A 23794-nucleotide genomic window follows, 5' to 3' on the forward strand; every position below is an offset into this window, starting at 1 on the left:
TGAAAACTTAACGTTTCATCTGTGGAGTTCAAAGATGATCTCAAGGCCTGAGCTGTGTGTTTAGTGTCTGTGAAGATGATGAGAGATTTTCAGGTAATTTTGGACCAATCCAGCCACAGAGGAGGAGGAGGAGAGGGAGTGATGATGTGAGGATGAAGGGAAGTTGGTGGGTGCTTTGACGCTCCTCATATAGAGCCCTATTGTACAGATATGAAGAGAGAGGAGGCGTCTCTCATCACTGGCGTGTGTGTGTGTGTGTGTGTGTGTGTGTGTGTGTGTGTGTGTGTGTGTGTGTGTGTGTGTGTGTGTGTGTGTGTGTGTGTGGTGGTGGTGGTGGTGGTGGTGGTGGTGGTGGGGCGATAGTAACACATGTGTTTGAGCAACAGCTCTCCCTAGTGTTTAAAATGAACTCTGTACCGTGTACTGTATCTGTCTGTCAGTACCGTTTGTGAATCCATGCAGTTATTTCTAAAATTCTTACTGAAATATCGTATTTATGCACAATTTTTGGGTACTTAATGAGTTTATGCTCCTTTCCACTTCTATTTAAGAATATTTTAGTGGAAAATATTACTTTTTGTTCAACTACGTTTATTTTAAGAGTTTAGATATAACTTTGAGAGTAATCCAATTTATGAATTTTGACCTATAATAAATGAAACATTGCACAAAGCAAAGTTTTTGCAATCTTGCCATTAATTAGGTGCATATAGCTGAAAATTAATTCTTCTGACACAACAGTCATGTAAGAAATTCTACCTTTGTGAAAGTTGCAATGTATGGCTTTAATGTCAAGTGTGAACATCAGATACGCACGGTGTTAATTGGCACTGTGTGCAAAACCTGTGGTTTTTCTGTTATTTAGCACATTTGTATTAGTGAAGCTACACTCAGTAACACTTTTCTGCACAATAAAACCAATTTCAGAAGCACCACAAGCTGCATCCTCCAAAGTGATTATTCATTTGAATCAATACATCTCTAAAAAGCTTCAACAAAAACTGAACAGTTTAACCTCCATGAAGGATTTACTGCAGGTCTGTTCTATAAGTTTGCATTCACTTTTACCATGGCAAAGGATTGCATAATATTCTAAAATTTCTCCACAATGAGTACTTTTGCTTTTAGTACTTTAAGTGCATTTTGTGCTTGACCTTTAGAGTGTTCTCTACACAGCCATATGTCATGACATTTTTCTTACTTCCTCTTTCAGGCCAAAATGTCCACTATGTGCTGTCTTACTCCTGTCTTCTGCAGAGTCATGCATTCCTTCACACAACAAACACAAGAGCACCGGGGATTTAAAGTGTGTTTCAGAGAGGAAGAGAGTGAAAATGAGACCAAGAGAGGGAGAGGGAGGAAGAAATAGAGATGGATAGTTAATTCAGCCGACATGAACATTAGCCAAAAATTGGAACAATGAGTTCCCTGTTTGTTTCAGCCCCTACCTGCCCCCCATGGCTCGTCCCAACCTGCTGTAACGAAAAAGGGCAGAACAACAGATGAGCGAGCGAGGGAGGGTAAAGACAACAATCTGCATGCTTTCAAGGTTTCAGATGCTTCTTTTAATGAGTTTTGAAATACCCCTACAACAAAGGACTTCACATTCAGCACAGACAAAAGAGAGGGGATGGTGATTATTGCACAAGCTTCTTCACAATGAACCACAGAGACACACACCCGAACATACACAGCCTCGGAATACACTGATTTACTTTCACAATATAGTTTTCTCTTGTGTATTTGGCAATAAAGAAAACCAGTATTTTGTTTGGTCAGACAGAAGAGTGCAAAACAAGATTAATAGTTTGTAAACAGAAAAATGAAACCCATCATCCTTTTGATACAATCACGACAGTAATGCTTCGAGATTATGACAGTTTTAGTGTGACAACGAGGACAAGAAGTTTATATTTGTAATTATAAAAACTAACATGACTGGACCACAGAGATTTCAACTTGCTTGCAAGATGATTAAAGAGTACTTAAGATACTTTTCCAGAAATATTTACCAGCGAACACAACAGCAAAAGGCACATGAGTGAGAAGTAAAACCCTGAATGAAACATGGAACTGAAATTAGAAATCTGAACAGACTCTGACTCTCAACCTTTGTTTTACTGTAAACCAAACAGTGACTCCTCATCACTAACATGTCTAAGGATTGTGTGAATTTATTGTAAAAATGAATGCAAATGTAACCCTGAAGGATATTTTCCAATTTATTTCCAGTTGACCGCCCTGCATTCCCACAGATTTATCATCAGAGGGGTCCTAAACACCAGCTTGGGAACTACTGGTGAAGAGAGAATCACAAATTGAAGAGTCCAAATAGTACATATTACCATTGATTGGCAGGAGTCTGGTGTTAGGATGTGACCTGATAAACAGATGTGTTTCTGCTGAGAGGGAAATAGAGGTCTGAGGACATTTTGTCTAAATGAATCGGTGTCATTCAGTCATTTAGACTCACAGTGAAATACAGCAATTAAATACTTATGATCTTAAAAACACTTCTACAACCGATGATGGAAAGAAATAAACTTGACACAAGTGGCACAGATTAACAGTAAATGGTCTCTCATCTATCTATTTAACAATCCACTTTCAATAAATACATTAAAATATCACAATATGAATCATATCACAGTGTCAATCATATTTTTTCCTCTCGTATTAAGATCATCAGGCTACTTTTGCATGGTTGTACTCTGACTAAAATAGGCTTTTGGCACAGGAGTAAAGTACATTATACTTCACAATACTCTATAATGCTGGTAAACTAAACTAGAATCTGCATTTTATAAAAATAATTAGCACATTATAAAATATTTAAATTAATTCTGTTAAAGGCCTAGCTATGGAAGTTGCTGCAGTTTATGTGGCTGTAAACTGCAACCAGCTGCAGTCTGGCTCCTCTGGACTTTAAACCATGTCAGGCACAAGAAGAGACAGAGAGCAACACGGACACAAGAAAAACCCAAAATGACACCTGTACATCCCAGTAAACGTCAGCAAAACAGCTGTGAATGACTAGAACTAATGTTCCTCACTGAAGGAGGGTATTGAACGAAGCAGGTTGACAAAGAAAGTGAACCAGATAACTTGAAAAAAGCTGCAGAGTATTCAGTTTTCTGTAATATTAAAAACTATTGAAGTATTCTCGAAGATAAAGCATCTTTTTTCACCCTTATTTGGTTTACTTTATAACCCCACTCTGTGAAAAACCCTCGATCCTCGGTGGAGTCTTGACGCTGAGTGTCTGAGCTCTGCTACACTGCAGCTGTCCAGATGTGGAGCCACTATTCAGGCTTTCTTTCTCCTCTTAAGCATCTGTCTTTGAGCTCTTGGTCAGCATATGACACTGATCTAAGTTCAGCTCTCTCTGCTGATGATACAGAGGAGGTCTCCTGAACTCAGATCTGTGCTGGAAGCTGCCAGCTTCTCTGTACGTCCAGCAGCTCATTCTGTCTTCCAGACTTTATTCAGGACCTTCACCACCTCCTCGTAGATGATGAAGACTATGGCTACATCGAGACACACTCGGCCCAGCCGGGGAACTGTCCCTTTATAGAAACTACACATGGACGGAGACAGAGAGATATGGGAAAATATGAAACATCAGGGAACGCTTCCTTTACTAGTAGTTGACACTTACCAGGATGCAGCTGACAGTGCAGTAATATCTAGTAATAAAATTAAGATTTGCCAACGTTCATGATTCTTTCAGTAGTTCTGGAGCAATTTCATAAAATCTGTTTCGAAATAAACAATTATTTACTAGTTTGGAGGAGGTATGGTGCATAAATACAGCTTCAGTGTATTACTAACACGTTTGGTAATTAAAATAGATAAACTAAGGCTAATAAGTTTTTTTATGTGTTGTGGTAAAAGTAGAAATTGTATGCTGAGTTTGTTGTGTTGTCCAGGTTTGTTGTGTATAAAGGGCACATACCTGCTGTGAAGCCAACACTACAAACTGAAGCTAAACTAAAAAAAAAAAGGCATACTCACGCTGCCAAGCCCTCATATCTCAGGATCTTCATGGCACAGTCTAGCGTGCTTTTATATTTATGTGCTTCCAGACCCTTTCAAAAGTAAAGAACAGCAACGTTATACCTAATCAATGTCAGGAGGTCAAAACAATCTGACAACTTTGAATTAAAACGGTGACAAAGAACATCAAACCCTGCGCTTTACTGCAGCCACCATATCCTGTACCTGCATCCTTGTCTTGATGACATCTAGTGGAGTGTTTCCAAACACACTGGCTGCTCCTGCGATGGCTCCAAAGAGTCCAGTCAACAGAGGATTAATAGCTTTGTTGGGGTTATCGCCTAGTGAAAGATAAAACATGCGAGTCAGAGACAGTGGAGTATGAATCCGGCCTCGTCCTGAACCAGTGTTCAGAGTTGATGAAACCCTGCAGGCATTTTGCCAAAAGTTTTGGATCTCAGACAATAGTTGTGTCCTAATTCCATACAATACACAGCACAAATACTGTACCAAGCTTCAAATTATACTGTGTCCTCATTCCACACAATGCGAGGAAGGCTTTTTTTAATATTCAAACTAGTGCACAAGAACCAAAAATCATTGCAAAGTAGGTATATTTTGACTAAATATCCTTTATGGTGTTGTTGAAAAAATGCAAACAGTAAATTTCACTCAGACTGACCTTTGTACCAGTTCTTGAGAGAGGTCATCACAAAGAAGCGAATGGCCTGATTGGATCCTTGTTTGAGGACCGTTGCAGTCAGACCCTGATACGTCCCTCTTAGTCCTGTTCGGGCAGGAAGCAAGAAGACAAATTCCTTTGATTTTTCTCAATTAGTCAAAGTCAACAACATCACGGATGGAAAAGAACCACATTTCCAGCTGCATTACACCGTCTGACCAGTAGATGTCAGCTGAGCTACATGCACTGACTTCAGTCTTCACCTTGGGACCTGACGATCTCTCTGACTCCGTGGAAGAAGCCCTTGTATTTGGGGTTGGCTGATGTCTGGTCATGGATGAATTTAACCTTGAGAGATAAAAAAAAATAAATAATAAAATACATGTATATAAAAAACAACAACATGGTGATCATCATCCAGACACAGATGGTGAAAACAGGAGAAATGTTTAGTCTGGCTCTCTGTTAAAGACACTTTGAGCTAAAATAGAGTTCAGTAAATGTGCAAGGACACACTATCATACAAATTGACTATGTATGATTGGTTTTATACTGAAACATACAATATTCATAGTTGAGGTGCTTATGAATACTCTTAATATTGTTACAGAAAATAACAAATGTTAGAAAAACAGCACAAAGCTTAGTTTTGAATCAAGCATCACTGAGAAGAGCAATTGTGCTAATCTTCCCAGAGGAAATTAGCTTATTATAGAAAGAAATTCACAAAGTAGAATACATAAGACAGATGTTTTGTGTCAGTTTGTAGTGATTGGGAGCCAAGTGTGCATCATGACGGTAAAAATCAATCTACTCAATACAGAACTCTAACCACAGTTCAGTGTGTAACATACCTTGACAGTCTCCATGGGACAGACCACCAGAACAGCCTCCATGACGCCGGCTCCGAGCCCACACAGCAGACCTCTGGTGCTGTCCAGGCGACCAGACTCATCCTTCGCGTGGTTACTGAGGAACTCAAACACCCCAAATCTGGCAAGGAGAACAGATTCGACAAGGAATAATGGGGAAGTTAGAGTGTCCAGAAATGGTGCACAATCAAGCTAAAAACATAACGACTGTTGGGAAACTAGACATCACTTACACAGGAGACTGCAAAAACTTTTCTTTCCAAGTCTTGCAAATTGGAAGTTTTCTTTTAAATAGTGCGGAATAAAACACTCTGCAATTTGTTTCATGCATAATCCAAAAACTATATTCACCTTAACTTAATGTGTGTGTTTAATAAAAAGGCTGAAGTGAGCAAAGTAAAAACCAATAGATGGTTATACTGCAGGGAAAGATAATGAGGCTCCTTGTATAGCGTATTAAAAAAAAGTCTACATAATTATGGCGCCTGTCGTCTGCAGAAATCAGGCAGCCAAGGAGGAAATTTGAGTGGACATAAAACTAGCTTCCTCTCCACGTCTCACCGAGAGCAAATAAACCTTAGAACCACAGAAAGGTGAGAAAACTTCCTCCCTACTCATATTGTTAATGGAAAGAAAAACTGCTGAAAGTGCAGAAGGCTTTTTACTTTATTGTCCTGCCTGCGTTTCATTAAAGATGCACCAATAAACTGTGGTGTCTCAGTAACCGACGAGTGACCAGCAACAGCTGCCATGGAAGCCGGTCCAGAGAGAAGGACAGAGAGGGAGGTGTGGTTTGTGTATCGCTGCAATCAGAAAATGTTGTGCCAGCGAGTCCTTTACAAGAAAGGTTATTTATAGATGGAATTGAATTGTGGTGACGGCAGGACACTGGCTGGTACATTTAGCAAAGGGGAGGGGGAGGACGGACACTGGGTCTTGATGAATGCGTTGTTTTCCTCCGTCTTTTCTCAGTGTGTTTCAATCGTTTACCTCTGCAACAAAATCCACCTCTTACACTCGGCTCATACCATTTTAGTTTTACTCTCCATCTGCCTTCCTATTGCAGGATTTTCCTCTCCTCATTAGCCCTCCACATCTGCTCCTCGCACACATTCAGGTTGTTTGGAAAGACAGGCTCCCCTCAATTAACTGACTCCTACTGTCAAGCAGGAACCAACAACACATAAAAATAAATTCCTCTCTGTTTATGCACCGACTACAAACAGCTTGTTAGCGTAGAGAAGGTAAAAAATAAAGTGCGTAGCTTTCTACGTAGCTTGCATAAAGATGACGGTGTGCTTCATAACTAACTTTGTGAGACAAATGCTATTCATTAAAAGAGGAATGTGCAACTGTCAAACATCCTCCTTCACCAATTTACTCTCCCCTGCTCATTTAACAAGTGGACTAAACTTTACAGTTAGAATGTGACACATCTTTTGGCCGACATCCACAGTGAGAGATGAGTCATTCTAGACAGCAAAGTGCTGCCCAATCTTCATTAGTGGATCTTTCTACAAGGTCAGCTCTTCAGTTGACAAGCGAAGGTGAAATCAGGCGAAAGGAGAGGAAACGATGAAGAAATAAAGAAAGAAGTATGCTGATATGGATAAAAAGGTTAAGTGGAGGAAAAGCTCAAAGGTTTTCTTGCATGTTCCCTCTCAGACCTCAATGACAACGTCGAGCTCTACTGCACGGTGCCTGATGGCTTCAGAGGCAATCAGCTAATGGGATGGAGGAGAAAGAGGGTTGAGGAGGCAAAGCAGCGATAGAAAGAAGGGGGGAGGGGAGAGGAGATGGAGGAAGTGAGAAAAGAGCGGATCGAAAAACCACTCAGACCAAGCAGTGGTCAATGAAAAGCACTAAGATATCCTCCATAAATCAAAACTGTCTCTCATTCTCTCTACGTCAATCTCTCAGTCGTGTTTCATTTCATTATTCATCTGTTAATTTTCAGCTACATTTTGACATTCTAAACTCTAAATTGAGTTTAAGGAGGACCACAAGATGAATGTAACCTTAACCTTAACCCTATGTCAAGAAAGGAGAAAAACCTTTCTGCTTTGCTAAATCATTTGTATATTTCTTTAAAATAATGCTTGCTTTTCTATTTGATAATTCCATACCTTTATACTGGCAGAAAGCACTAAAATAAAATGAGAGAAATTTCTTACATTGTGCCCAGAGGACAAAAAAAAGTTTGTTGTTTTTTTTAAATTGAATTAATGAGTTGGTTACCACTGGCCTACATGCACGTATCCTGCAAACAGCCGCTTATACACATTTCATATGCAATGACGCTGCTTAGATGCATTTGTTTTTTAATGCCGAAGGCTGACTGATATACTCATATGTGCGTACACACACACACACACACACACACACGCACACGCACACACGTTTGTTTTTCTATACCGGTGGGGACTTACCATTGACTCCCATTCATATCTAACTCCTAACCCTTACCCTAACCCTAACCTTAACCATCACCAAATCAATGCCTAACCCTAAACAAACGTTTTTGCACTTTTACATTTTTTATTAACAACAATATGGCCAAGAAAACGGTGTTGCCACCCGTGGGGACCTCATTTTAGGTCCCCACCATAAGACAAGTCCTCACCTTTATAGCAAATAGTCAGGTCAAAGTCCCCACCGGAATAGCAGACACACACACACACACACACACACACACACACACACACACACACACACACACACACACACACACACACACACACACACACACACACACACACACACACACACACACACACACACACACACACACACACACACACACACACACACACACACACACACACACACACACACACACACACACACAGCACCCATTTCCAGAGCACCAAAACAAGTCCCCCTCTCTGTACCCCTATTGAGACCCTGTCTGAGTTTGAGTGGCATCTTTGCTCCGCCTGGCTGGGCCTGTCTCTCCATCGTACAGACACGCTCTCCCCTCCAGCAAAACACACACACGCAGAAAGGAACGAATGAAAGAATGAAAAGAAAAAACAAAAACTAAGAATAAAAGCGGCTGGCTGTGGTTTATGCTATACGTGTGTCTGTGAGAGAGAGAGAGTGTGTGTGTGTGTGAACTACAATGCATGCACACTTTTTCTGGAGATAAATGTCACTGCTGTGAAAGAATAGCATAATTATACTGAAGGCTACTGTGGCATTTATGCCGAGCCTTGTGGTTAATGGACTAGAATAATTGGAGTGTGTGAGTTAGTGGTTCCAGGTAGAAGATCACAGTGGCTTTAACAGAGCGTTCATTTTATAACACATTCCTTCACTACATACATATGCTCTCTGTCTTTTAGAGTTACTTTATTAGACTGTAAAGTTATAAAATGCACAATGCATGCATGTATGTACGTGCATACAGTATGTACAGCCTACTAAGTATTTTAGACCGTTTCAAAGGTTTAGGAGTATTTATTTAAAAGAAACAGACAGCTATAAGACTTCATGTCTCCAAAAATAAATTTGTAAAAACAGAAATACAGTAAACCTACTTTGAAATTTGCTTTAAAAAAGTGAGTGACTACGTGGTGTCACTTTAAGAACAATGTGGAAAGCACATGTGTAATTTAGCCAATTTCTCTTGATGTACATTTGAGGTTGGTTGTTGCTAGAGGTACGGACCCGTACCCGTAGCCTGTTGACTACGGATACGGCACTTGCCATTTGCCAATCAGATACACGAGATCTGGTCACGTGACTCCCGGTAGACGCTAGCGGTACGGACCCGTAGCATCGGTACTACAGGTACGGACCCTAAACCTGACCCGAACACTACGGGTACGGGTCCGTATCTGTAGACACTACCAGGGCTTAATCAACACTGTCCGGCCTGAAACACCTGGTTGACCAATGTAAAAAAAAAAAAACCTGGTGATGTGTCCAGGTGCATCAAGATGATGCATGTTAAAATAAAAAGGGATAAGCTCCACTTTAAACTTACCAAGAATTTTTATCGTTCTCTTTTTGTGTATTTTCTATCTCCTATCACTTTTCCTTACCCTCACTCTAATTGGTCGAGGCAGATGCCCACCTTACCCAAGCCTACTTTTCCCAGAATTAATTTTTTTCCTTCTCAGGTTGTTGCCAAGTGCTTGATCAAATTAAATCCAAAAGAAACTTTAGATTCTTCACTTTACTATGTGAATCACCTTGAGATTATATGTATTGTGAATTAGTGCAATATGAATAAAACTGAATTGAATTGAACTAAATTGAATTTTATGATTTTATGTCACAGATTTAACCTGTACTGGAGTAAATATATTGACCTTGGACATACACTTCTCTTCAGTTGTTTCACATACCTGACTGCAGATTTGGGGATGGATCCATACAGCAGCGAGCTCAGACCTCTGTACAATCCTTTAACACCATGACCCTGCACTGTCTGCTTCACACAGTCACCTGGAGAAACAACAGCATACAGAGCATATTAAAGAAAGTCCAAACTGACAGACAGCTAGATGATATTTATTATTATTATTATATGCAGTCCAATATTTTTGCATGTTTGGCTGCGCAGTACACAAACTTTCACTTTCAATGAACAACTGCAATTACTTCAGTATATCTGTGGTTTTTTGTGATTTGAGGGCATAATTGTTTTAGAGAATAATAAAGAGCACATCTAACTTGAACTGCAGGGTGCCATTCCCAAAAAACTGTCTGTTTTGCTTTGAACTTGCTTCTCTGAGACATCAGTCCAGCAATCTATGTTCTGCTATCAAGCCAAATGCACCAGTGAGCAAGAAAAGCAACAGCTGTCTTGAGTGCTCATTAGCAAAGACTCCAATCCTCAGAGCTCCAGCTGACATTAACAGATCCTGGGCGTGTTTGTGTACGCGGGCGGCGAGCGTGCACGTGTGCAACGGTCTGTTTTAAGTCAAATAAACAAGCACAATGACAGCCTGCCAGAATCACTAATGTACCTGGGGATGATGGGTAATTAGATAATGAGCCCCTGAGAGAGACGGAATATATATATATATATATATATATAGATATATAGATAGATAGATAGATAGATAGATAGGGTGTCCCAAAAAATGTATACACACTTTAAATAATTGTAAACTAGGTGTTTATTATAATTTGTTTAATTTTCTACATGTAAAAGAATTTATAAGCATCATTCTATTGTTTTGTCACTGCCTGTTCTCAAACTGATGTCTGTTCTGGTCCAGACACTGCCGACAACACGAAGTGATGGAATAGCACACATCATGAAACAATTCCCTTGGTATTTGCGTGCATTCACGTTCAATGGTTGCTCTCAGTTCAGTGACTGTTGCAGGTCTCATTGCATAGACTTTGTCTTTTAGGTATCTCCATAAAAAGAAGTCTAGTGGTGTGAGAGTTAGTCATCAGCTGCTAAAAGGTGTATACATTTTTTGGGGACACTGTGTAGATACACTCAACAAAAATACAAATGCAACACTTTTGTTTCTGCTCCCATTTTTTATGGGATGAACTCAAAGATCTAAAATGTTTTCCACATACACAATATCACCATTTCTCTTAAATATTGTTCACAAATCTGTCTAAATCTGTGATAGTGAGCACTTCTCCTTTGCTGAGATAATCCATCCCACCTCACAGGTGTGCCATATCGAGATGCTGATTAGACACCATGATTAGTGCACAGGTGTGCCTTAGACTGCCCACAATAAAAGGACACTCTGAAAGGTGCAGTTTTATTACACAGCACAATGCCACAGTAATCGACCCATTATACCCCTAGCGGGATGTTTGCCATCTTACTTTGTACTTTTCTGAGTGCTTTTGTTATTTTTTTTAAATCAAATCAAACTTTATTCATATAGCACTTTTTATACAAGAAATTGCAATACAAAGTGCTTTACAGATTAAAAAAACGATGCCTCACCTTCTACCCATTCCACCCCCCTCCTCCCGACCCCACACAGTACAAAGAAAACACAAAGGAACACTCATACCTCCCCACCACCCACATCCACCCCCAGCCCACCCTGCAAACATACAGTGAAGTGACTGTCATTAAAATAGTTAACATAGAGCTGGGTACACATGGACCAGGTGAGGAAACACCACCTGAGAAGCCGTCTGCATCGAGACGGAGGGCTCTCTTTTTTAATGGTGTTTTCCTGCAGAAAAACGCCACCTTTTATGATAGATTAAAGAATATCAAAATACCTTAACTGTCTAATCCTTCATTTTCATTTTTTCCTTGCATCATATCCACGTTTCAGACTATTTTAATTGGTTCCAATTTTTGCAGAGAAACACCAAAAGAATAAGAAGGATACTGCTTCATGTCAATGCTTGACGTTTCCTGCTCTTTTCAAATTAAATTCCACATTTGGCTTCAATTACTGGCCAAACTGTCTAAAACTGAGATGTATTCACACAGTTAATACTCACCTATGCCTCTGTATTTGGGTGGATTGGCCTTCTCATCCAGCTGTAACTGGGTCTTCACATACTCTGTGGGAAAGGTGATGCAGATCTCTATGCCTCCTGCAATCCCGCCTGGAAATACAGAACATCAGAGCTGATGTGAATTAATATGAAGAATGCAGACTCATAAATAAAACTGGATCTGATTGAAAAAGTGAGCACTGACGATGTAAAATAAACCGTTTGCTCGCAGGTCAGGCAGCTTTGTTGACATACTGCCTAAACTTAGCGTACCATGCTTGTGTGGTTGCAGCTTTAGCAATCCTTATTCAGTCCCCCTATGAATTACAAGGCGGTACCATTACGTCATGGATCATTACAGTGACTCCGCAAATGGCTTTCTCTCCATAAACATTAAAAGCACTGCTGCCGAGGGAGGAAGAGTAACGAGCTAGGCAAAGATGAATCAACTGTTCCTGCCGCGGCTAAACTGCACTGAAGGAACAGAAGGAAGGTTGTGTGAGGAAACGTAGCTACGCCCTGAATATGGGCCTTTAGTATGTGTGTCCAGAAAGAAATATAACCAGTTAATCCACATGTAAGGGTTCAGCTTGAATCCTGTCACAATCAGATGAGTGGATGAGGATAAGTGTCCAAAAGCGAAGCCAAAGCACAACATAGATGAGTCATGAGGGAGGGAAGAGGGATGGAGAGGAGGCCGGCATTAATTAAATTATCCAGTCGGCCTGCAGGGAGGGGCTCCATTACTCAGGCCAAGACCCTCCATTAACTCAATGACACAGAAACACACTGTGCAACGGAGACACACAAGCATCATGTGTTTGCACAGAAACATACAGACACGAACAGATAAAGGAAATTCACAATTTAAAATGAAATAGCTCTTGTTATTATAGAACCAGATGTGCACATGTGGGAAGTCAGGAAACCCAAAGCGATTTACCATGAGACTACAACAAAACAATGAATGGGAAGTCCAAAAGAAAAAGGCTTTCCTTCTGCATGAAAAGTCAAATCTTCTGGATCAAACAGAAGTGGTTTCAGCAGGAAAGTGTTGTGATTTCCTCCACCAGTTAACCCATCTGAACTCGAAGCAGTTTCTGGCTGTTTTTTTTTTAAATCTTTATTTGTTCCCACTGTGGGCTCATTTTTCACTGCAATATAAAGTCCCGCACCTCTATGGAAACAGCACAGTCAGGACAAGAGGTACAGCAAACTCAAAAGGCCTCTGTGCTGTACAGAGGCATTTTGTTATTGCTTAGGATTGCTTATTTTTTTGCAAAAAAAAATCAACATGTGTACGTGTTACTATCACTTGAAAAAATATGATGAGCACATTTACCAACCTCTTCAATCTATGCATTTTTCACACTACTCTGAACATCAGCTTTGTAAAGATATTTCACCATGGTGAATGCATTTCCCAACAACTTGCTGACAACTTGCTGCACTGTATGCAGTTTTTGAGCCAGGCTGCATTCATTTTATTGATCAAATGAGTTTTATTTTCCTCTTAGTCTCTCTCACTTGTTTTCATTTTTGTCTCCCATCTCCTCCGAAGCACAGCCCATAGTTCAGCCAAAAAGTACCTAAGGTTGTGTCCCATAACTGTTAATTCATGCATCTATTCTCTGTTCTGCAAGGAAGTGTAAGGTTGTTTTTTACAGAACCTGGTGCAAAGGGCTTATTTTTGGTCGTCTTTCAAACAAGACATATAGAACAAACTATTTCTTATTAACTACAATGATTTTAAGGTAAGATTTGGTTCATTTTTCCAACATAACCCAGATCTCATACACGATTAGTTCAAGGACTGTCAAAAAAGTTGAAAATTCTAACTTTTTTTTAATATTTAAACAGTTTCTGACTCTAATAAACAGTGTAATTTTGCAATTTTTCTAGACTTTTTAGGCTTTTGTGGTTTAATATATATTTGCAAAGATTCACTGAATAAATTAATATTTTCATGATTTTCTGAGTAATTATTTAATTCATAAAATGTAAATTTGTCACTGTGTGTTTAGCTGGAAGTATTTACATTCTATACTTTCACCATCAATTTTGTTGATTATTGAATCCTAAAACCTTCTTTAAAAATGAATAATGAAACAAAAGTTGCACTGAGATACAGTAACTATGTGGTATTTCTGATGTGTTTATGTGTTTTTGACTTTTCACTGTATGTTCTGTCTTGTTTTCACATAGAGCCCCAGTTAAACACATGACCACTTAAAATGTGTCATTTAGCTCTGCCGGTCGGCTTCTGTGAACACCACTGTTATCACTTTGGTACCTAGAAGTGTCACCTCTGTCAAAGATAATAACATATTTAACGCCCAGCCGACTAAAAATAAATGATAAACGTTTCCAAACACACTAAAAATACAGCACTACGCAAGAGTTTTAGCCAATAAAAGTTGAGAAAACAAGGATGAGGAAACAGTAACTATCAGGTGTAAGAGCCCTTAAAGAACTGTTTTCCTGATTACACTGTTTTGTGTTTTCAAGGTAATTGAAAGGTAGATCGTCCAGTCACTTTTGGATTGAGGCTCTTTCACTGTGTTCTGTTTCTTTTTGTAATCCCAACCTGACTTAACAATGACTCTGACTGTATGTTTGCAGTGTGGAGTCATTGCTGCAGAATGAATCTGGGACAAATCAGCCTCCATGATGGTATTCTGTGACAGGTAAGTACATAAGCATGTACAGTGCTTAAACCTTGTGCATGATGCTGCACATAACATTAGAAATATCTGTTGCTAAATCCACATCTCATTTATCTCAAAGCCCCAAATAGCCTCTGACTCATCTGGTTCTCCTTATCTGGGGATGTGATTAAATAAAGCAAATCAATAAGGTAAAGTGGCTTTTACTTAAATCTGCACAACTTCCTAATGTACTACAGCTATATTGTAATAAAAGTCAAACACTGATACTTTTATATGTACATAAATGATGACATTTTACTAAATGTGTCACCGCTTAAGAGCATAAGATTCTAAATACTTAAGTATGTACATTTTATTATGTTATATTTAATGGTACACAACTGTTTATTTTATTGAATGTGATCACTATTCAATATGCTGCTGGAGTTTTGCAGTTAATACTAGCACATTATTATTGGATTTATGAGATAATTCATAAAAACACACATTTAAATGGCTATTTCTGTGCAGCGTCACACTAACATAACTTCACAATCCTAATCTTAATGCTAAAACCAAGCCAGATCAAAATCCCCTCAGATCTGAAACTCAGACTAACAAACAATGACACGCACACAGTTTAATGACCAGACCAGTGAGCTGTAATTCTTCTAATCCCGCTGGTGTAGTAAGCAAATGTGATCGAGCCGAGATGTCACAGAAATCACATGAGCTTTCCAATCCTCCATTCCAGCCAGCCTGATCCGGGATCAGTGGGTCAGTGTGTCTTGAGAAAGAAGAAACAATGAACCTTATTCATCTGCTCTCTGCCCAGACAGCGGTGAATGTAAAAAAAACCAAAACAACCAGCAGTCAGTCAGAGGCAGCGACTCAGCAACAGACACAAACACATGATCAATCCTCATCAGACAGCGAAGCACCTCGTGGAGGAGAAGCAGCTTGTTTGTCTTCCAGTCCATTTTGCAGCCGACATCCAACACACACACTCGCACGTTTACCCACACGTTCACAGGTGACACCCTAAATGACTCCTGTGTAGCTGCCAAACGGGGGTTACATGGGTAAAATGGCCATTAATCTTTATCTTCACAGACCCGCTCTCCTCTCCTGTTCGTATTTTTCCCCTTGCAGCACCTTCCTTCCTCTCTCCTCATCCCCCAGCATTTCCCCTCCACTCTGTGTCATAAAATCAATGCATCCACATAGATCTCTGACACTTGCTATTACATGAGAAAAAATTGAAATGATACTGGAGTGATGCTGGGAACCTATAAGCGGTGAGAAAAAAAAAAAAAAGCTGAAGCCCCTAATACAAATCCTCCTACGGATTTTTAAAAAGCCTGAAATTTCCAGAAGCTCAACAGCAGGGTAATAAATCAGAGTGCTTAAGTTGATGTACCGTTGAAAGAAAACGCTGTCACTCTTTGGACAGACAAGCTAAATTTATAACTTAATCAGCCCCCTACAGACTTCACACCTGGGCTCCAGGTAACATTGCTCTCATGCTGAAAATACCTGAAAATTATAGTCATATGTGACTGCAGAGCATCTCACTCTAGAACCAGAAGACTTCTGCTAAAAATTTGGACCTTGGCTGCAGGGATTTGCTCATATTCAGCCACAACAGCATTGGTGAGACGTATTGCAATAAGGTTTGGTTCATTTAAATTCATTATAAATTCATCCAAACTGGAGCGAGACCCTAAAGCATATCCATGTTTAAACAGGACCTGCTAGATGAAAAGACAAGGAATCAGCAAAGTCATCAGGATTTGTCCTCTACACAGAGATTTTTATTTTGAATTGTATTTGCACTCATTTTTTTGGAAATCATCCAATTATTGTCAAGACTGTTCACTAACAAAAACTAATAAAACTATGCCGTTGAATGTTATCCATCTAACAGTTGTTGAGATATTTCAGTGTTGGTGAACAATAGAACAACTATTGTTGTAAAAATTGTATTTGAGCTGTAGTTAAAGTAAAGTACTGTTTCAAATCTTTCTCCTTTGGTGATGGAAGTTTACTTTTGTGGATTCTTTCGACTTAAAATTACACTTCATCCCTATAAAGTGTGATTCTAATTATGGCAAAACTGCAAAAATTAGCTTTACTACTCTTACTCTCTTCGAGTATGATCACAGAATATAGAAAACAACATTAAGTCTAATGAAAAAACATGTTTTACATTTTATGTTTGGGTAAAGCAAAGCTGAAAAAACTGAAATCTTTAAGTTGACTTTCCTGAAAACTAAGTTGCAGCAACACAAACAGCTTATTTGAAATGAATCAATTGATTAAAGATCTAACTTTGGACAATTCAATTGTGTGTTACCAAATGAAGCAAATGCCCACCACAGCTTCATAAAGCCCCAAGGTGCCATCTTCAACAGTCCAGAACTCACAGATACTCAATTCACATTCAAAAAAGACAAAGAAAAGCTGCAAATCAACACTAATTAACAGCCGGAAGAAGGCAGCGTTTGAAAGGCATTTTGAAAAATTCATTAAAGCATTAAGTGGGAGTTCATCTTTAGGACTTCTCACATAATCAACTCATCACTTCAACTCCTCCTACTTTAGAAGTCATTGTGGATGTCCGCATTAACACACACACATATCGATGAATGAAAGATGCGCACAAACACAAACTCACAGCCACTTGTTTTGCAGTACAAAGAGGAAGGCAGGTGAGCAGCCAGCTGACAGGGAGGAACAGCTTCTGAAAACCCGTCCTGTCTGCTTCAGTGACTCTAATGAGCATCCAGCACATCTGCTCTGCTAAGAAACTTCTGTTTTTTGGCTGGGAAGAAGTGACAGTCTGAGCATCGTCTCCAAATGTGGTAGATTCTAAACATATGTGAAGCTCCATTTTCTTCCACATATTTTTTTTTTCTTTGACCAGCAGTATAGCCAATCTGATGTGGATCTTTTTAAAGCACTAAAATCTAAAGCTAAGAGTCTATTTGTGATGATTCAAACAAAACTTACCCAAAAACTGTGAAAAATCTGTCTGTGTGTATATGTGCACGAGGCTGCAAAATACATCACTAATTCAGATGTTCTTTATTTTTATCCACCTTAATTTTATTTATTTAGCACCAAATCTTACCACAAGTCATCTCAGGTCACTTAAGGTCAAGACCTCACAATATTATAGAGAGATATTGAGAGAGAGAGATGAAGAGAAACCCAACAAATATCTTGCGGTTCAAATTCTCCGGAGGAATGAGAACAGAGGAGAGTCAGAGGAAACATATTACGTCCATATCTGCTTTCCGAACGTAGCCAGAGGACGGATGCACTTCAAACATGAGGTGTTCTATTAATAGAGCTGCAACATTTTCTGTTTGCCTTGCGCAAAAGATGAAAAGAATTATTCATCTGACGTCTGGCCTTTTAGGCTTCCTCTGTCCCGAACAACACTCCCTAATTCTCCGCTGATGCTTAATTACGGAGGGATGTTGATTAATTTTACATAAGAACTGCTTCAACTGCTCAGAACCCTGTGGCGTACAGATTGTAAACTAAGTTACAGGAACAGGACAACTACGCATGGCTTGTTGTGACAGTGTGGCGACAGGGCTACGAGGCTCTTTACAGCTGACGAATGTAAACTAATGGATTTCTATGTTTTAATTAATCAATATTTATTCATTGTTTAATTTGCCGACTGATTACCCGTCTTACCTGATGACCAGTCAGCTGTTAGGCAAAGTTTTTTTAATACAACGTCAAAAAAGATAATCTTAGCAAAGTTGTCACTGAATCTGCTTTCTTATTAAATGTTCTTGCACTTGCTTGGTGAGTGAAATTAAGCTCAGAAAACAAAGATTCACTCATTAACTGCTATAATTCACAAATCTGCAGTCATGCTGATGAAATTTCCAGCCTCCAAAACAAAGATTAAGGACAGAAGCTAATATATTTATTTCAAATGTGTCACTTGTAGCCCACCAAGATTCATTATCCGATTCTCTACTTGTCTTTTACCATCTTTCAGCTCAGTTTGTTTTCTTTCTGTAGTGCTGTTTCCACATGCAGGCAGCTGAAAAATCTCTAAAAAAAAAAAAAAAAAAAAAAAACTCCATTCACACTCCCTTTCTAGGACTAATGGCAAACAAAAGTTAGCAACTATAACTGCACAAAGTGGAACATTTAGCAACTAAAGAGACAGATATTTCCCTCAGGGCTACACAACTATAGCCGGCTGGGAAATAGGATTTGAAGGCTTTTTAAAGATTGTTTTTAGGTGACCATTTGTCAAGCCTAAGACATCGGAGTAATTTGGAGCTCAGTGAGATAATTACTTGAAAACGTATTACCGTGCTGCAATTATATAACTTTCACAAAAATGAATAGCAACTAAATGACCAAACTAAACTTCATCTGTGTGTGTGTGTGTGTGTGTGTGTGTGTGTGTGTGTGTGTGTGTGTGTGTGTATGTATGTGTTGGGGCTGGAGATAGGGCGGGGGGAGGGGACTGTTTTTAACATGTATAGCACTTTGTGCTGCATTTTAATGTATGAAAAAGTGCTCTATAAATAAAGTTTTGATTTGATTTTTTTTGAATGGCCACTCTTAGTGATTTTTCTCAGACAATTTTCAAGTGTCTTCAAGTTCATTTCAACACAATAAGATGAATAAAAAAATGGCAGATATAAAGGTGATCTAGATGAATTAGACCATTTAGCATATGTAATCTATAATTAATTAGATTAAAACCACCAGTGTGCTGCTGTAATATCCACGATATTAAGAAACACAAAGGAAACAAATGTAATATTAAGCTGACCGTCATGCTGCATTTTAAAGCATTGCACTCATTCTAACCTGCTGTTTACTCATGTGCCCATGTGTGCATTACACCAGCATCAAGCTGACAAGCTGTTACAGTGGAGGTGTTTAGGGGGTTGAACACAGGAGTGCACTGTGATTTATTAACCTGCCTCCTGTTACTCGCGGTCTGCGAGCAGCAGCGGCAGCCGTAGATGGGAGTGGACGGTCGCCTGTGACGTGAGAGAAACTGGGAATACGCCACCGTTTTGACGAGCCCTCTGAGCCTGAGAGGAGACAGCCAGTCAAAGAAAGCTCAACTGGCTGCCCTGAGGCTGCAGAGAGAGCGGTGGAGGAATAAAAAAAGAACAGGAACTGTGACATTAAAACTCGTCTGTCACTGAGAACAACCCAAATTTAAAAAAAAAAAAAAAAAAACACCTAACTTTCTCACATTCTGTCCATCCCTCTGCCGCTCTGAATCTCCACAGCAGAAGGGTTATAAGTGAAAGCAACAATGAAAGCCAGCAAATCAAGACCAGAGTCCCATTTACTCTCTCTCTCCCTCAGGCAGAAAAAAACTCTCCCTTCTTCCGTGTCTCAACTTCAGCCATCACCAGTCGCTGTTGAGACAAGACTTGAACTAACCAATAGGAGCAGAAAGAGCTCACAGAAAAGTGAGCACTCCTCCTCCCAGCCTCCGTCTATGTGGGCTCTATATTCCATTAAGCTTTGACCTTCTACTTCTTGCTTTGTCTACTTAGAGCCTTCGGGCAAGTACAAGTGGTTCACTCTGTCTACACGCTGCAAACCATAACAGATACATCTAAAGTAGCATTAACATGTCAGAACCCCAGAAGAGGCATAAGCTGGATTTACAAACTGCCTTTCTGATGCACGAGATCTCGGGTCAGACTCAGAGATGGTTTATCTATCGCTGACTCATCCCCGTGTTGCTCCGGCACACTTTCATTTCCAAAACATTTTGAAAGGCAGCGATAAATCAGTGGGTTCTTGACAGTGAGGCTTGGAGGAGTCGGAGGGTTCACAGTCTTGAGACGGAAATCGTGCTGCTGTTGCAAAACTAGACAGACAGGCCTGACATGAGCTAAACGGCACAGTGAGGATAGCAGGGAGCAACACTGGGCCACATCCAGTCAATCAGGCTGCACGGGACTGAGGGGGGAAGGGAGAAGTCTAGCAATGGCAATTTCAGAGCAGCTGATAGAACAGTGTTATTCAAGAGAGATTTCATTTCTCCTCCTCTGATCCCACTTACCACAAAATCGCTGCTTCCCCATTTAAACTCGTTTCTAAATATTAAATCATGCCCTGTTCTACAAGTCAGAAAAGTGAACACCTCATGCTGAAGTGGACAGGAAGCTCCAAAGTACACCAGAATGTGATTTTTATATCGGATTTAACAGGACAAGAACCTATCAGACATTATGTATATAAAAGCTACTTGGGATTTTGCATCAAAATCCTCCAAAACAGGTGGAAAAAACTTAGACGGGAATCAATTCATCTGTAGACCTTTTAAAATTCAACTACCTGGGAGATGAGTATCACGTTTAGTTTGAGTCTAAGTAGCATAATGAGTAACATGTGAAAAGAGTTGATCTCTGGTTAAGTTATGATTGTTGTCCTGAATCCTGCTGGGCGTTACAGTGTTGTAGTTAGAATAGCATATGCTGCTGGTACAACAACATGCAACTGCAGTCTGAAGACATAAATTTGAATATAAATCTGATCTGACAGCATGAAGGCTGATACCAGCTTCACTATTTGTACACGCAGTCAGTAATGAAATGACTTCACTTAGCGAGTACCCAACTGGTTTAAAGCTGAAATGCCAGATTGATAACCCGTTTATCTTTCCAGTCCTCTTCAATAGCAATAATGTCAACATTTTGTGGTTTCAGCTCTTCAAATTCTGAATATTTGATGCCATTCTTTGTCACATATAACCTATCTGTTAAATCTATTGATCATTTAAAGAAAATCGTCAGCAGAATAATTGTTTCTTGCAGCCCCAAAAAACTGTTGCCGTTCAAAATTTTCAATCAAAAGGAATTCATTGAGAATTATAAAATATTCAGCATACAACGGTTGCCAGAGCACAAGGCTGAAATCAGGGTGAGTGCTGCCAAATATCAGCATGTAGCCTTAACAGAAGAGCACCTCAGAGAGGCTCTTCATCAGCCGGAGCTGCTGCAGCCTGATCATCAACACACATGGAGGTCAAGGGGGAACAGCAGAAGAGGAGGGAGTTTCTGAACCGGTCAAACACAGAGATGGATAAAACAGGCACGACTGAAGTAGTGCTGACTGATAGATAAGTTGACGTAATTAACTGCTTCATGTAGAAATATCAAATCATAGCTGGTTACATCTTTCAGGCAAAGATTTGGCACTTTTATAGCTATGTGTACTCAATACTTTTATGACTAAGCAAATCTTTGGGCTGTAGATGCTACATTTTTTAATCTTATTTGATTACACGGTTAACCAGTGATTCCAAAATAAGATGGAAAAACAGCAATTGTTAGCTACAACGGCGGAATGAAGACTTGACGAAATACGTGCCCATAGACAGAATAGATAAACTCTGGCACTGCCGCTTCATCAGAAATAGATCAAACTGCACAGTTTGCAACATAAAATGATAGAAAAGCAGTCACAGCACAGCAGTTGCAGATGGATTCTGTACAGTTTTGCACTAGAAACTCTTTTCAAGGTGCTCAAGAAAAAAATATATTCTGCAATTCCATGATAACTTGGGGACAAAAAGATCATGTCATCAAAATTAAAAGCGTTTCTTGGGTTGCATTCTTTGATGACCAGCTCTAAAACCTGAGACACTGAATGGCACCAGAGGATTGTCTCAGAGGACAGCGTCCCATCCACCTCTGCATGCATCACTCTGCTCTAACAGCATTATGTAAAGTGGATTAGAGGTGATCTTCAGATTATTTGGATAAAATCAAATCAATGAAGCAGCCGAGACCTGGCCATGACAAGACAGAGGGACAGAAGAAGGAAAGAGATATCTTCTGAGGGCGCCAAGCCTTCAGGATCATTTCTGAGTTGCAACAGTTTCAAGGATCATTGGTTCAACAATGGCACCTCTGTCGAAATACCTTGTTTTACCAGCTCATTTTCTAGAAACAGATACTGCAACTCCACTAACCTCAAGCCCTCGGCTAGAGAAGAAAAGCGTGGCATTTAAGACAGTGATTTGGAACAACTTAAGACAAAAGAAACACTGTATTGTGCAGAAATCCTAATTTCCAGTTGTCTATCTAGTACTTTTTTTTAGTTTAAAATCATTTCTGCTTCTGCAAACCACAACACAATCCTGATAAATAGCTCTGATAATCCTATAATATGGCCACAAAAACAGGCGTGTCTATCCTGAACAACTACCGTGACTTTGTTTTACCTCACTGTGCAACTTGAAGTTTTCTTCAACTCCACACTGTTGCAATCATTTGTTTTTGTTTGTTTTAAATCTTTCCAGTATTTATTAGTGTTACACTCACTTTGTTCCGTTGCGCAACAGAACCAAGCTCAGTATCTGACAACTGTGCATCTGCTTTCTTCAGCTGCAACTTCACTATACCTCCAATAACCACTGGAATTTTGCTTTACATTGACTTTTTCGTGTGATATGATGTGTTGATCTTACCTGCCAGAATCGCCTTCCCCGGGTGAGTTAATTTCGCTTTTCCAGCCGGAGCCGCCGCCGCCAGACACCTCGGTCTGTAAAAAGGGCTGATAAATGTGCCTTTATCCTGCATAATGACCGTAAATTACACAATAACACCCAGAAAAGCTCCTAATCTAATGCGATTTATCGTCAAGTACGCAGTTGGCAGTTTTTTCCAAGTAAAGTGAAGAGCGCAACACATGGATGGCGGCTGTCCGGTGCGCTCTGGATGCAGGTAGTTTCTGCCGCGTCCGAAGCCTCCAGCGGATCCTCCGTGTTGACAGTGGGCGGATACTGTGGCTGTCAAGGAAGTTGGGACCGTCTACATCCAATATATGTTATTTGTAGCCATGGTAACACGGTATCACGACGGTCGTGCGTAAGAGCGCAGAGCGAAACCGGAAGCGAGAAAAGACGGATACAGGCTCGTCTCTGTATCCTGCCTCTGCGTGGAACTTTACAATCGCCACGTCAAGCGAGTAAACTTAAACACACCGCAGGTCCTGGTGGATGGCAGGAGTCAGAGGGTGTTGCTCTGGGTGCGTACTTGAGCGCGGAGGGAGAGAAACCGGCTACTTTTTTTTTCCAAACAGAAAAAAGGGCGGGGCGCAGCCTCTAATGTCTCTGTCAGTTATCATATGAA

At 39.9% G+C, this 23794-nt stretch overlaps 1 protein-coding gene across 1 annotated transcript; it reads right to left on the reverse strand.

Annotated features, from left to right (window-relative positions):
• Positions 1 to 1542: 1542 nt before the first annotated feature.
• On the reverse strand, positions 1543 to 23789 carry si:dkey-178e17.1 (tricarboxylate transport protein B, mitochondrial). The gene is made up of 9 exons (XM_022207794.2): positions 23131 to 23789; positions 11998 to 12105; positions 9903 to 10002; positions 5533 to 5671; positions 4942 to 5026; positions 4679 to 4783; positions 4222 to 4337; positions 4015 to 4088; positions 1543 to 3577 (listed from the first exon to the last, which is right to left on the reverse strand). Exons 1-9 carry the CDS (start codon positions 23240 to 23242, stop codon positions 3463 to 3465), a joined length of 954 nt encoding a protein of 317 aa, XP_022063486.1. The 5' UTR covers positions 23243 to 23789; the 3' UTR covers positions 1543 to 3462.
• Between the last annotated feature and the right edge of the window lie 5 nt (positions 23790 to 23794).

This window comes from Acanthochromis polyacanthus, chromosome 7 (assembly GCF_021347895.1).
Source record: "Acanthochromis polyacanthus isolate Apoly-LR-REF ecotype Palm Island chromosome 7, KAUST_Apoly_ChrSc, whole genome shotgun sequence".
In the NCBI taxonomy this organism is placed as follows: domain Eukaryota; kingdom Metazoa; phylum Chordata; class Actinopteri; family Pomacentridae; genus Acanthochromis; species Acanthochromis polyacanthus.

Bases quoted from the DNA above. Each gene is read 5' to 3' on its own strand.
- si:dkey-178e17.1 (XM_022207794.2), bottom strand. From the start codon at position 23,242: ATGCAGGATAAAGGCACATTTATCAGCCCTTTTTACAGACCGAGGTGT. The intron at 4,784-4,941 runs GTGAAGACTGAA...CTGCCCGAACAG, and splicing joins AGAGATCGTCAGGTCCCAAG to GACTAAGAGGGACGTATCAG. The intron at 3,578-4,014 runs GTGAGTATGCCT...GTCCATGTGTAG, and splicing joins AGATATGAGGGCTTGGCAGC to TTTCTATAAAGGGACAGTTC.